Here is a 15,195-nt window from a genome sequence, read left to right as displayed (position 1 = left end):
TTGCAGGTGGGAGCTATGTATATAAGTTTGCAACTGTGCAGTTAGAATTTGCAGGAGTCAATTTAGTGTTCACCTTGAAAGAGGTTTATCTTTGCTGGCGTTCTTCCCATGGACTTTTCTCAGTTATTTTCCTGGAGTTTATGATTAGTTATCTTGGGTTGCTTCGGAACTCTCATCAATGCAGTTTGTTTTGGTTTTCTTTTTGCCTCATTATTTACTTTTGTGACTTTAAACTGTGCCTAATAAAACAGTGAAGTTAAGTTGAAGGCCTTACCGGACTTTAATATATGTTTTGGGTTTTGGGTTATTTTGAGAGACTACGAATCATCACACTATCTTGCTTTGCAATGTTATGGCAAACACATAATTTTGTTTAACTATTTGCTTTGAGCTTCCCTTTATATCAGGCATCTCAAACTGGCAGTGTCATGGCGTCATCACGTGATGTATTGCGACTTTTGTCCTGTTTGCTAAACTGGGTGTGGGCGTGGCCAGCACATGACACATCCAGCCCACAGGCCGTGAGTTTGACAATTCTGCTTTATATACTTTGCAGTGACAATCCATATACAAGGATTGTTTTCCTATAAGCCAGTTCTGAATGACAGTTAATGACTAAAAAATAGGAAGTTATATAGGAAAAGGAGTAAAAAAATGGAGGAAGTTACATTTGGAAATGAATTCCCATAAGGATTGTGTGTCTATCTAAAAGCACACACATACACACACACACATGAACGAAAGCATAGTATATTTATAATAATGTGTTCTTTTGCATTTGCATTTCCTTACCTTGATCATTGTATCTAGCCAAATCACTCTGATTGATATAGAGATCGTGATCAGTGTCCAATTCCCAGAATTTACAATAAATAACATAGAAGTGCTCATAGGAAAAATAATCAGTTATTTGATTAATGTCTTCTTCTTCTTCTAAGAGAGCTAGAGTCTGAAAAGATAAGAATGGATTAATTCGACATAATAAGATGTTAGGAAAGTACCAGGAACCTGGTATATTTAACAGAAGCCTACATTTTTATTTAATTCTGCCAATACTAGATAGAAGAATTCTAGTAACCAGTAACAGATTACTAGAATTTTCCTATCTAGTATGTCTACTTACTATACTCTTAGTAGAGTATGTCTACTCTAGTATTCCCCTCTTATTTAAAATAAGCCTATCTTCCCAGAATGCATAACAATTTTATTACTAACTGAATTGCAAAATACACTGAATATTTTGTGAGAATAAAAATATTTTAAAATACAATATTGTTCATATGGATGCAAAAAATTAACATACTTGCAGAAAGTTGCTTTTCTTCAGCTCTATTAATGATATTTTTCTAGACCATGATCTATTCACTATGTAAAATATTCTTTGAATAACCTGGAAAAAGATTAAATATACACCTCAAAACCACTGGCAAATTAAAGATTAAATGCATCATCATCACAGTTGTATAGATCTATGTTCTTTTTTGTTTAATCAGAAAAAAAAACAGAAAATTCATAAGTTGGAAAGGGCCATCAAGTCATAGAATCATGGGTCTGGAAGAGATCTTGGAGATGTTCTAGTCCAACCTGCTGTCCAAAGCAGGAGCTCTTATACCATCCCAGAGGAATGGTTGTTGTTTTCTTGAAAACCTCCAACAATGGAGCACCCACAATTCTGGCAGGCAAGCAGTGCCATCGATTAAGCATTCTGTCAGGAAGTTACTCCTTATTTCCGTGTTGGATCTCCCTCTAATGAGCTTCTATCCATCACTTCTTGTTCTGCCCTCAGGTGCTCTAGAGAATAAATCCACCTCATCTTCTCTATAACAGCCCTGTCCAATACTTTGAGCAATTTAGAAATCCAAATTAATATAGCTATAACAGATGGCTATCTGAATGCACCCAGTGAAGGGAAATCCGCAACTGATCTAAGTTAACTGATTCCGTATCAAACCATTAATCAGAATTTACACTACTATGCAGTCCTGTGCAAATAAAACTTTCAAACCCAGTCCCAGCAAATTCCCTACGAGGCCTGATCCAATCACAGTGACGTAGACAGTCCATCATTTATATAGGTTTAGTGATATCAGAGCCTTAAAAATAAGAACTGGCCATTTGAGCACTGGGAAATTCTGGGAATTGAACTACACATCTCTTTACAGTTGCCAAGGCTGAGAAACACTGCTATATTAATTGCATTCAGTTAAATTCCTTTCATAAGTACACTGGAAAGGAAAACAAGGTAACTATTTCTATAACGTTGTTTAAAAAATGATATGGAATCCTATATGCAGCCACAAAGAACAATTTTACGAATTTATTATAATTGTGAAGAACTGAGCAAAGTTTGTAAAAAAAAAAAAGCAAACCAGATATAAAAGATAAGGAAGAATTAAATAGTTGAAACAAATCAATGCCAAATAGCCAACCTGAAACTTGGCATAGAGAAATGCTAACATTATACATGTAGCCAACATACCGTAGTAATGTAGCGGGAATGAAATTCCGGGGCATCCTTTAGAAATGTCAATCCTGGATGAGTTTCAACTATATCCTGAAATATACCAGCATTATTAAATATTTTAAAAAAACCGGCATAAACTTTTAAATTAACATAGTACCTAAAGGGAAAAAGTAAAATAAACATTTATCACACGATAAGCCGTGCTAACTTGCTCTAACTATGAAGAAACAAGAAAAGGAGGGATGTTGGACTTTCCCTACTTTTTTATCACACCACTGAATCAGTGGTGGGATTCAAAAAATTTTTACTACTAGTTCTATAGGCATGACTTGGTGGGTGTAGTGTGGCTTGGTGGGCATGGCAGGGGAAGGATACTGCAAAATCTCCTTTCCCTCCCCACCTCACTAACCTGCTTTCCAGCTCTGTTCTCCTGTGCAGGGCAACAAAAGGAGACCCAGCCAATCAGCTGGGATTTGGGAGGTGGAGAATAGATGTGGGCAGGGCCAACCAGAGGTAGCATTTGCCGGTTCTCCAAACTACTCAAAATTTCTGCTACCAGTTCTCCAGAACTGGTCAGAACCTGCTGAATACCACCCCTGCACTGAATCATAGAATCTTGGCTTTGGAAGGGCCCAAACAGGCTAACAAACACAATTCCCCGAAGACTCCAAATGTGCAGAATCATGGACACTGTATCCTACCTTCAGCTGAATTGAAGGGGAGTTATCTCAGTAATTGGTTCTACTATCAAACTATTTTTATTATTAGGAAGTTTAAGGCTGGAATTTAAAGGACTGTGGTCAAACATACCTGCAGTATTGGGATGAAATCTTCTTGTTCCAGATAGTTACAGTTAGGTTTTGCTAAAAGGCAAATAAATTTTGATGCATCATCATGACAGTTGTGTAGAATCCTATGAAGAAGAAGTAAACTGTGTAAGAGCATTCCGGTCAATCCAAAAAGGAAAAACATTTTATGATTTCAGCCTCATTTAGCATTGCCCAATCTTGGCATTTTTCAGAAATGGACAGATTTGGGGAATTCTAGAACCTAAAGTCTATAAATCCAGAAGACTGTCAAACTGAGCAAGGTTGCTATAAACTGGCATCTATAATATAGAGCCAAAGCTACATGTTATATTCAAAAAATTCTGCCTTTAAGTGCAAGGTTATTGTTGTTTCATATATGACAATAATGATAAAGATTACATAAATAACTAGGCCATAATAAAGTATAAATCTAGCTATATCTATATATTTTATGTGCACATATGCATGTATGTCAGCCCCACTATTTAGTCCAAATCAAAAAATCAACTTGACACAAAGTTGAAACTACTGTTATTAATATTGGCTATAAAAACAGAAACTTGCAAGTCTGATAGGACTTTCCCCAACCCTTTCCCCCAAATACTATTGTGAATTAGAAAAGCTTCTACCTGAGTCTTTTGAACATGCCTTCTTCTTATTTTGGACTTAAGCCATGTTTTCCCCCTGTTGCTTTGGTAACAGATCTGGCCTATCTCCATCCTCCTCCTAACTTCCTACAAAATGTGAATATGTACAGTATGTAGTCTACCTCCTTTCCTTCCTTTTTTGATTCAATAAAAAGCTGCCACAGGTGGGGAATTGGACGGACACACGCACACACACACACACACACACTCAATCTCATGGGGAAAAAGCCTAATTAAAAAGAATAAAACAACTTCTAGTGAAATAATGCCAGTTGAGGGCTAGTGCTTTATGAAGAATTTTTTTGAATGGTGTCTAAGTGGTATGTAAACAGTGGTGTGTGTAAATGGTTGTAAACATTCAAAAGAGGCAATAAAAAGCTAAGAAGGAAATAACCCTTAACATAAGACAAGCAGAAAACAATACCCTAATCAAGGATTACCTAACCCCCCCCTCCAAATGAACAGCGGCTTAACAAGCTACTATATATAAATACGGAGAAAACTCCACATTCACTAGCAGTGGTATCGTTACATAGTTGGATAATGAAATATTAGCAAACAAACAAGGTTGAAGAGAATAAATGACTCCAGAGTACACAAGATCATGGAATCAAAATGTATATTTTTGTCTTTAAAATGTCTAATAATCTACATTTCTTTGATTCAGAAATTGATATGCTGCCCTTTAAAACTGGATTTGTCAATGCAATATATAATCAAACAACTTCAAAATGATAAATTATAACACTAACTTTTTAAAAACCACTAAAAAATTTGAAAATGCTGGAACAATTATCAAAACAATGTTAAAAAAGTCATATAGGAGTTTTCTGCTTTCATGTAGGATAAATCATCTACCAATAACTGAAAAACATTGCCTTTTGTACATTATAACTGTAAATGTGAATGGTTGCTGTCCAAGGCAGTTGCTAAATGAAGACTACCTGTAAACAATTATGATTTCTGGTATGTTAAAATCTGATTCACTTAAAAAAGTAAAATCAGTTTTCTTTGCCCCACATGCCCTGGATAGATCAAATAATATCTCCAGGGAACAAAAACAGTTTTCTAAGTTTGATAGCTCAGTCCTTTTTCTACCCTCTAATTTCATGCTGCTTTATCTGAACTAGAAGAAAATTCTTTTGCAACATGCAGCTTTACAGATGTTGCAGACATTTTGTTTTCCCACTGATGGGAACTTTCATCTCGCTATTTTAGAACCATCTCTCATTTACTAATATTTCAGCTTCCTCTCATAACAACTACCCAGATTTGCTTTGCATATAGAAGAAAGATGTCATACTGTGAATCCAGAATGGAGACAACAATTTTATTTATTTATTTGCATCCTGCCCTTATTATATTTACAAATAACTCAAGGCAGCAAACATGTCCATCTTCCTCCTCCTTTTTTCTTCACAGAAACAACCCTGTGAGATGAGTTGAGCTGAGAGAGAGTGACTGATCCAAAATCACGCGGCTGGCTTTCATGGCTAAGGCAGGACATGAACTCACAATCTCCCACTTTCTAAGCTGGTACGTTAACCAGTAGACCAAACTTCTTCCCACTTAATTTGTGAAGTGAGAATAAAGCACATTTCCCCCTCTGAAATGTGCAAAAATTTCAGCAAAGTCCTCACTGAATTATATTTTCTTCTACAAGGATTTGGCATTATGAAATCAATGGATGTAAAAGTGGTGTCTATTGACCTTAAACTACTTTCAAGCAGCATGGAGTTGTCTTAGACAGTGCTGGAAAACACTGCTGTTTTCCCAGGCAGAAAAAACAACAATGAGATTAGAAGCCCCATGGGAAATAGATGTTGAAAGCAGAGTAAGGTAGGTGTTGGGTGAAAGGAACATAGATCTGGGAGAGGGAGTGGCTGGATTGCAGAAGGTTGTTGAGAGAGTTGGGAAAAACCGTGCTGAAATGTAGAATCCCAGCAGAAGGATTGAAGAGGAAGGACTGAGGACCCCAACGGGGAAAGTGGAAGAATCTCAGCCGAAAGGTTGGAGTAGGTGAGAGATGGTTTAGGAAACCTCATCAGGGTAAGTTAGGGAATCCTGTTAAATATAATAGATAAAACAGACAAGGAAGTAGAAAGAATTTCATACACTCATAAATACATAGAAAAAGGGAGCATTCTATTTGCATATAATTATCATGGCAACTAGCAGTAGTACCCTAGACATGCCTTCAAAATTATAAATACCTAGGGCACAAATAAGTTGGAGATCCCTGTTTTAAGAGAATATTTTTACACTTGCTCACTTTCTCCACATGGCCACAAATGAATGTACAGATACAAATCCTGTCTGTTCTCCTCCAGATGCATTGAACATGGGAGCTTTCCAGTATAGGGGACAGCCACATATCTGTAAAAAGCATAAAACAAAATATTGTTAATATCCAAGAAAAGACATTATTTTTCTCTAGGCATTTTATTAAAACATGTTGGAAAATAAAACCCAGGCAACCGATATGCAGTGTGCTATATGATTGAGTTCAATCTTACAGACTTATTGCTTAATTTATGGTTTTATTATTTGAATTATTATTTAAACTTTTTATGAAAATTATATTAAAATTCATTTAGAAAATTTTACCTATGGTGAAGATGATAAATCTAGGGATGTTATCCTGTTGTTTTTAATGTATAGGTTGTTTTATATATACTGCCCAAAAGTACCTTTCATCTAGAACAGTGATCTCCAACTGGTGGGCCACAGAGAAAATTTTAGTGGGCTGCAGAGAAATCTCACCCCCAGAGCACCCCCACAAAGCAATTAATCCAGGCTGCGCAGAAACACAAGGATGCACGGCCACATGGCCCATGGGAACCCTCCCCGCCCACTCACTCCTTACCCGGTAAACTTGCTTGCTAAATTGCTATTTTTCTTTTTTCCAACCATCATCTGTTCTGCTCTGCTGGGAGATTTAGATTAGCTAGGAAGCAGGAAATGGTTGGATTTCTTTCTTTCTAGCTAGTCTTCAGATCTTTGGCTCAGCACAGCCAAACCTCCCTTAGGACTGAAGGTTTGCTTGCAAGCAAATTAAGTACAGACTCACGGCAAGCAAATTTGAGAGGCTGAGCTAGCCGATGGCAGAGAGATAGATCACTGAATGATTCTGTGAGCAACTCAATCTGCCTGCTTTGCCTGATTTTGGGTAAAAGTTGCTCTTTAAAAAAAATAAAAAATCAATGTTTACATGCATGGTGTGTTGTGAGCTAATTTTGTGAGTTTTCTTGCTAGCAAATTTTATGTGACAGAATGAGCTAGCCAATGGCAGATAGATCGATCTCTGAATGAATCTGTGATTCTGTGAGCAGCTCAATCTGCCTGCTTTGCCTGATTTTGGGTAAAAGTTTCTCTTTTTTATAAAAAAAATCAATATTTATATAAATATTTATAATATTTATAATATTTACATACAAGCCATGCCCAGCCAGTCACATGACCAAGCCACACCCACAAACTATGCCACACCCACAGAACCAGTTAGTGGTCCCTGGAATCTAAAATTATGAGTTTGGTGATCCTGAGGTCCAAAAGGTTGGCGACCCCTGACCTAGAAGATATTGCTTCCCTGATAATTCTCCAGTTCTAAGCTAAACCTATGATGTTCAGATTTTTCTTAGTCTAAACAAAGGATCTTCTAGTGTTTACTCAATGACCAACACTTCTTGTTCTGATGTGAGTTTATGTCATTATTGGATACCAGAATTTGCATTCATTCATGGCTTCATGCCATAAACACAAAATTAAAATATGCTTAATCCAAAACCTTCCTTATTCTTTAATAAATTATTATTTTTAGTTATATTATAAAAGAGATTCCAGCTTTGAATACTCCATAAATTCAAAAGATAATTATGCTTACTTTTATAATTTTCCCCATTTCATTATAGGGAACTTTCTTATCTTCAAATTCTGAAAAGGCTGCTTCAACTTTTGTAATAATTTCATCATGATTATTGCAGATATTCGGAAGTCCATAGGGAAAATAGAAAGTTGGAATGTTTATGGACAAGGGAGCACCAACAGTTTCTTTATTTGTAGACAGTAGAGACTGTGGGGTGATTGTTGAATTTGTAGGAGTTAGAGATGGTGTCACTGGTTTTTTATCTTGCTTATTTTGGACCTAAAAGTTAATAAAATTACAATTTTTATGCAATAAAATTTGAACAAAGAAGGTACAAAAATAGTTTTTCCAATAAACAAAACAAAGTTACAATAAAAAAAAACCAACAAGCTGTGTATATACAGAACAGTCTTATTTCTCAAAAAAGTACAACAGTATTAAAACATTTTGAAATTTTTGGTATCAATTGACAATTCATCCTATATGATTAAATACTTGAGCTGTATATACTGCAATTCTTGTAAACGCTGCATTTATTGTACTGCCACTGTACAGTATATTTTAAAAACATTCTTATAGAAGCACTTCTTCCTTTTTACAGCTCCCTGCTACTTATGTCTTTATGGTGTGTTTTGTCCATGCCCTTGTTTCCTTTACTTTTCCCCATAAGGGGTAGTGCAAGGGGTTAGTTTTCTTTGACATTTATTTTGAACCATTTTACACTGTTTATACTGTTAAATCTTTTCAGTTTTTTTTAATTGAATATTATTTGGGAACAACTTCAATCTCCTTAGTCACCTTACTTTTAATAGTCAGCATTTGTTCCCCCATACATTTGAAATGTGGTACAAAATGTATATGTTATTATCAATGTGTGAAAAAAGGCATTTTATAGAAATCCATAGAGTGCCAGAAATGGGACATCAAAATATAAAATAATTAATTTTTCACACATTTGTTAGACAATGGCAATAGACAAACTGGCAAAGTATTAAAAACTCCCACAAAAATATGATTCTAGCCTTTCTTGTTGCAACATGTAGGTCAATACTGGCGTTTTTTTCTCTTATATTTTTCAGTAAGAAAATCTTGTATTTTATTTTGCATCTTTTCTTTCATTTTCATATACATCTTTTCAATAAAGGGTTAGGTTCCTAATCCTAACCTTAACTCTAACCCTTTTCATGACTCGCTTTTCATACTTTGCCTAAATAGTTCTTATCATTCTATACAATGCCTAGGTATTATATATAATGCCAAGGGAAAGTATATATTAAAATAATACATACATTTCATACTTTGCCTAAAAATGTCACACATTTAATAGATTTCTTACACATTCTATACAGTTCTACTTTGTCACACATTGCTGGTAACATATACAATACATGGAAATGCTCAGAACCATTTGTTTTTTAAAAAAACAAACAGAAGTCAATTTGTTACCATGTTCTACTAATAATATTTATTTATTTTAACATTTTCACCTTCAAGAAGAAAATACCAAAAGGAAAAAAAAAATACCTGTTTCCTTTTATTTACCAACAAGGTATTTATGTACTAAGCTTGGAAGACCTATTTTTAAACCAATAGGTATCTGGCCCAAATAACCTTCTGAAAATAGAGAAGCCTAAGCAAAGAAACCACTCCAACTACTGATCTAAAACAGAGATAACAAATTAGAAGAAAAAGTAAAGCACATTCAAACCTGGGCTTGCTGGAATGACTTCAACCTCTTCTTGAACCGTGATGGAAGAACAAAATCACAGCCTTTTGCAAGGAAAGCTAACTCTCCTCGTAAATCAGGATCCCTTCGCAGAGATCTATCCTTGATCATCATATTTGTTACTTCCTCAGAAAATTATTCTTCCCAGCACAGATGTAAAGTCCTTTTGAGGTATCACTTCAACTATTTTCTTGATTTGATTGTATGAGAGGGGGCAGGGGTTCAAGAAGTTCTAAGTGAAACATACCTTGTCTTTTTATTCTCAGAAAGAATTGCCTATATCTCATCCCAAGGCCAGTGGACTCTCTTTTTTGATATTCAAAGAATCCCTAAGCACAAAGATCTCTGGATGCCTTTTACCAATTATTTATCAAGAAGTATAATCTACAACCAGAATCTGTGCCTGCTGGCTACATGACAGTGAGACAATCTGTCCTTGGCTGGTAATAGAGCAGAGGTATTGTGGGAAGAGAGGCACCCACCCCACTACTAGCAGTGGTGCTAAAGTTAGATTTATTGCAGCAGTAGCTAAATATATCACCTTCCAAGGTACGTATGTTATGATGTTCTATGGTGAAATTTTAGATGCAAATTTAGCTACCAATCTCAACTGAAATCAAAACCATAATCCTTAGATGTCACCATAACAGCACAGATTTTTCTGGTTAGAGTAAAAAAATTGAAGTCTCTTTTAGTTTTTAGTTTTCATGTGGTAAAAAATACAGCTTCCTTCTGTCCAAAGAAGATATAATTATTATATGGTAGCTATTATGCTGTTAAATATTTTCCTTACATTTTTAGAGATAAGACAAGAACACTTTAAAATAGACCTCTTTCCTAGTAGGATCAGAACTTTTAAAAAGTGTGCTTTTTAAATTAGATTAAGAATGGAGCTACCAAAATTGGTACACTATTTAAAACCCAGAAAATGTATTTAATTTCATGTAGGAACAAAAAAAAAAAAACTGATTTGCAAATTGCCATCCTTTGATATCCTAGATATAAATGAAATCTTGATTTAACAGACCTATTGGAGGGAGAGGTAGACATATTTGGGCCTTTGGGGGAAGTATTAAAACTGATTTTAGTTCTCATGAAAAACAGACATATTGGAAAAATTATCATTTAAAAATGGCAGGAACTTTTTTTTTCTTTTTCCTTTTGAAAATTTGGATTGAAAATGGGATAATTAATAATTCTTTCAACCAACCATTATGTAAAAGTGGAAGTGAAATGAATATAAGCACTTTTATTCTAAAAGTGTCATTCAAATCATTAACAGCAGTTTTACCTGTGCTTTAATTTTATTCTTAAATTTACTTAAATTTATTGGCCTCTCAACTCCAGTGAATTCTGGGTGGTTTTCACACATGACAAGCTATTTTTGTATTGTGCACAAGAAATTTTAAATCTACAGTAAAGAGTAAAACATTCAATGACATTCAATTTAAATAATTTTCTATGTTACAGTATTTCCATGGAGCAGTATTTTTATACGAATGGGCTCAACTGTTAAGTGAAAAAAATCACATAATCTTACCTTGATAACCTCTGGCATCTGTTGAATTAATGGCGACACGGGTTTTTTCTTCACTGTATCTATGTAGCTCTGCTTGTCAACTGTGGTGGAAGGTGTGGCTAAAGTTTCCTGAAGAATATGCATCACTTCTTTCTCTTTTGATAGGCTTCCTTTGCCCAATTGGAATTCTACTAGTTCTTGGGCAAAGTCTTCAATACTCCCCAAAATACGCAATAAAAGAGTTTTGTCATCTTCATCCATTTTATGACCATTGATTTCTACAAGTTTTGATAAGGAAGAAGACACACTTTTGTCTTCAGAAAAACAATCTTTGCCTTTGTCTTCACTGGTTAAATCACTACTTTTCAAATATCTAGAATCAGTCTGCTCCACCGTAGTTTCTCTCAGTGTAATTTCCATTTTTTGTGAAAAATTCTCCAAATCCAACAAAAGTTTATCTATCTCTTCTTGATTGTTTTTTCTAAGCTCTTCTTTAGAGACCTGAACATTATAGTTCAAGGTTTGATCAATGGAATCTGCTAAAATGGAGTGATCACCCTTTGATAGAGGCTCTGTAACATTATGTGAAGTTTTAGTAAGTTCTAAAGAAGGATTTAGCAATTCAGCTTGCTCCTGGCTGCTCTCTGAATCTCCACTTATTGTTCTACTCTGAACACTTGATGCACCTCCCCTTACTTTTTTTCCATCTGATTCTTCTACAATATATAGAGACTCTGTGGGAAAAACACAATCTGAAGGATTTTGAAATTGTAACTGAGGTAGTACATGAGAATCATTTCTAGAATCTATATTGTTCTGCAATGCATCTACACTAGGGATTTGGATAGGGTTGGTTGAGGAATCTGTATCATTATTATCCTGAATTCTCTTTAAGTTAGAGGGAAATGATTGCTTTGCTACAGATGATGCAGAAGTTACAACATCTTCATATCTTGGTGGTTGCTCATTGCCAAATATTGGGGAGAAATGAGATTGCTCCAAAGCAGACAAACAATTAATCAGTTCTACCATGTCACCAGGATGTCTAAATTCAAAAGGCAACTGTTTTAGGTAAGAGGAAAATCTTGTCATTAGATTCATATAGATTATTTCAGAATTGGCCAAGGACTCACTATTGTTTCCACTATTGACATTTCCTGAAGATTTCTTCTTAATGCATTGCTTTATTATATCTGTACACTTCTTCAAGTCCTCTGAGCATTTTAGCAAGATATCTAAGCACATCTTAATATCTCCACTGGAAGAACCATCCAGTTTGTGCTTTTCCAAAATTTGTGTTATAAAATTGCCATCAGGAAAAGTTTCTATAGGCAATGGAACTATAGAACTCCCACTTTCCTTAACCGAGGGGCTGCTGACATGCCATTTTTCTTCATGGGAACAATTATTTAGAACGCCATTAGGAGGGGACAAAATTTCATCACTGCTGAAAGATCCACTAATCAAGTCAAAATCTAGTGATCTTCTGCTGAATTGGTCTGACTTAACTTTTCTTCCTTTTCTATAGTTTGCCTGGTTTGAAGAATTTCTCAGTTTTTCAAATGAGAATTCTTTTATTTTTCCACTAGCAAGATTTATGGCTTCTTCAGTGATATCTTTTAGATTTCCACTGCTTTGAACAGAAGATCCTTTTTTTAGTTTTGGATTACTAGGAAGGAGCTGATGATAATCTTCATCCCCAGGCAAAGCAATGGAATTTTCAGGCATTGAAAATCTGTGGGTCAAATCTGAATTTCTAACATTAGGTGTAGAAACTTTAAGTAATTTTGCACAAACACTGTGGTGGGCCACTATGCACATAATTCCTTGTTTGAATACTTGACATGTCCCTGTGCAATAATGCACAACATTTTGAAGCTGATTATCTATTATAGCACTGCTGTAACAATTCACTGTTGTTATTACTCTTTTATAGCTTGCTGCCATAATCTGAATTTCAATTTATTGCACTCTGAAATGGCTTAAGAGAGCAATCAATTTGCCCCACTTTAAATCTCATATTCGTACATCAATAAACATTGAGGTGGTTGTGTTAAAAATGTAGTAAAATCAATGCATTGTCAAGAATCTGTATTAAAAGATTGCAGACAATAATCTACGAAAAATTTAAATGACCAATATAATGTATGATTGTCTTTTAGATAATAGTAAATATTTCCAGACTAAAAATGTTGTAGTGATGAACAATTGTTCTCTTCTCTAAATAACAATGTTAGAAGTAAAAATGAAGAACGTTAAATCCACTTGTTCAGAAAATGAGGGAAAAACTTTATCTTGAATGTTTTGTCCAAACTTTCTCTGAACTTCAGATTTCATGGAGAAAATAAAAGCATGTAATGTGGTCAAATGATCCACTTCCTTCATTGGCGGGGAAGATGCCTGCAATAATAAATGTTGTTAGTAAACAAATTTCAAGCCTAACTTTAGATACTCCTACTAACTTTAGATAACCATTGCAAGAGAAGGAGTGGCAGAACCCGGGGACAAAGTCAAAACAAGAATCAGTCTAGAATCTCTACCTGGCACAAACAGACCAAATCCAATTCCTCTTGAATTCTGTTGACCCTTATCTAGTGCCAAGATAATGCTACCAATTTATATCATTAATGGGAGAAATACATGTTTAAAAAATCTTCCATGTACTGTAACTGGAGTATATGGAGTATATGAAAAAAAGTATATGGAAAAAAGATTTTTTAAAATCTATTGCCTTTCTAATACAGATTTAATGATTGAAAACTACATTACTTGCTAATACTATCTGCTCTCCAATCAGATATCTTATACAAAGGCAACAGATAATAACCATTAAGCCATGTGGGTTACAAATAAAATAAATAGTAGATAAAACAAATAAATCAAATATACTTAAATTAGTTTAATAGCTAATAGCTATTGCACCTAGAGTTGAATTAATTTTAGTTTGTTTGCTAAATGAAGACGTGAAAATTACTCTTTTCTAAGATCCAGATTTCATTTCCCAGTCATGACAACTATTACTACCAACATCTACAGACAACCTGCTGCCTCAATGATTCAAGAGGTAGAGAGATTAATTTCTTGCCACTCCTCACCTTTTTAAGATGGAGGCTGAAAATGGCTTCTGAGCTCTTCTGAGCTGAGAAGGCAGACTGCTCCACTCACCTTATACCCAAAGGTATACTCCCTTTCTACCTAGAAAGCAACGAAAGAAGCTATCATTTCAGCTTCCTTCTGTACATAGAAACTATAACTGCCTTTTGCCTACAAATGAAATAGAGAACAATTGTTCCCCAAGTTTCACTGTAGAAAGATAAAAATAAGGGATAAGGTTTTGGGGAGAGGGAAGTATCTCATTTGAGGCACCAGAGGGTTCCCGTAGGATTTACACATTTATCTAAGCTATATACAAAACAGTCAGGACAGGAAACAGCTGTCCTATAACTGCCCAGAATATCTGTAATTCTACAATTCTCTTCTCTGTAGAATCTCAGATTACACTTCTAAATGCTGTACTGGATTTCATATTTTCATAGATGACATTAGAATAAATCATTTAATTTAGCTTTTTCCACAGGCTGCACTGACTAATGCAAATATCAACTTTAATCCACAGTATACTGATAAAAAATATTGCCAGAAAAACTTACCCAGCAATTTCATCAAGCTATCGGGCTATTTTACAGATAGGAATACCAGTAACATTTCAGATCACATCTCAGTTTGAAAACTGCATAAGGTAATAACACTGTAGTAGCGGTAAATGCTCAGGATTATCAGTGAGGTATGTTTATCTGCTGATAATCTCTCACTCAGTGAAGAAGTGCACATAAAGCACTTTCACTTTAAACCTGTTTTCACAAAAGCCACTATCATAAGAGCTTAGAGCAACCTTCAACAAAGTTTTTACCTTTAAGTATCCCTTGAAATAATTTTCAGATTTCAAGGAACCTGTATATAAAAATTACAAAAATTTCACAACATAATTTACTTCTAATTTATACAATCCATAGTAAATTGACAGGTCAGTCACTGAATTGTAGCATGTAAAAATTCACACCACTGCAAACACTGGCACTGCATGGCCTACGAAGTTCAAAAACTGATGTTTATTTATTTTAATAAAGACCTTTCTCAGAAATCTCTTGCAGAACCTTAGAGTTCT

The 15,195-nt window shown here is 34.8% G+C and overlaps 1 protein-coding gene across 4 annotated transcripts in view; it reads right to left on the bottom strand.

Moving 5' to 3' along the window:
• PPP2R3A (protein phosphatase 2 regulatory subunit B''alpha) overlaps positions 1-15,195 on the bottom strand; it is a 30,944-nt gene that overhangs the window by 12,835 nt on the left and 2,914 nt on the right. For all 4 annotated transcript variants that reach the window (XM_026701340.2, XM_087933061.1, XM_087933060.1 and 1 more), the window contains exons 2-8: positions 11,052-13,430; positions 7,804-8,064; positions 6,193-6,296; positions 3,275-3,377; positions 2,480-2,554; positions 1,304-1,390; positions 793-949 (exon numbers count right to left, since the gene is read on the bottom strand). In XM_026701340.2, coding sequence (XP_026557125.2) covers positions 793-949; positions 1,304-1,390; positions 2,480-2,554; positions 3,275-3,377; positions 6,193-6,296; positions 7,804-8,064; positions 11,052-12,977 — 2,713 coding nt within the window. In that variant the 5' untranslated portion in view covers positions 12,978-13,430. The remainder of the gene's footprint in view (positions 1-792; positions 950-1,303; positions 1,391-2,479; positions 2,555-3,274; positions 3,378-6,192; positions 6,297-7,803; positions 8,065-11,051; positions 13,431-15,195) is intronic.

Source organism: Pseudonaja textilis, chromosome 4 (genome assembly GCF_049901715.1).
Source record: "Pseudonaja textilis isolate UNSWEBS1 chromosome 4, rPseTex1.2, whole genome shotgun sequence".
Lineage (NCBI taxonomy): Eukaryota > Metazoa > Chordata > Lepidosauria > Squamata > Elapidae > Pseudonaja > Pseudonaja textilis.
The sequence above is the reverse complement of the archived record's forward strand: the minus strand, read 5'-3'. Positions and strand labels throughout refer to the sequence as shown.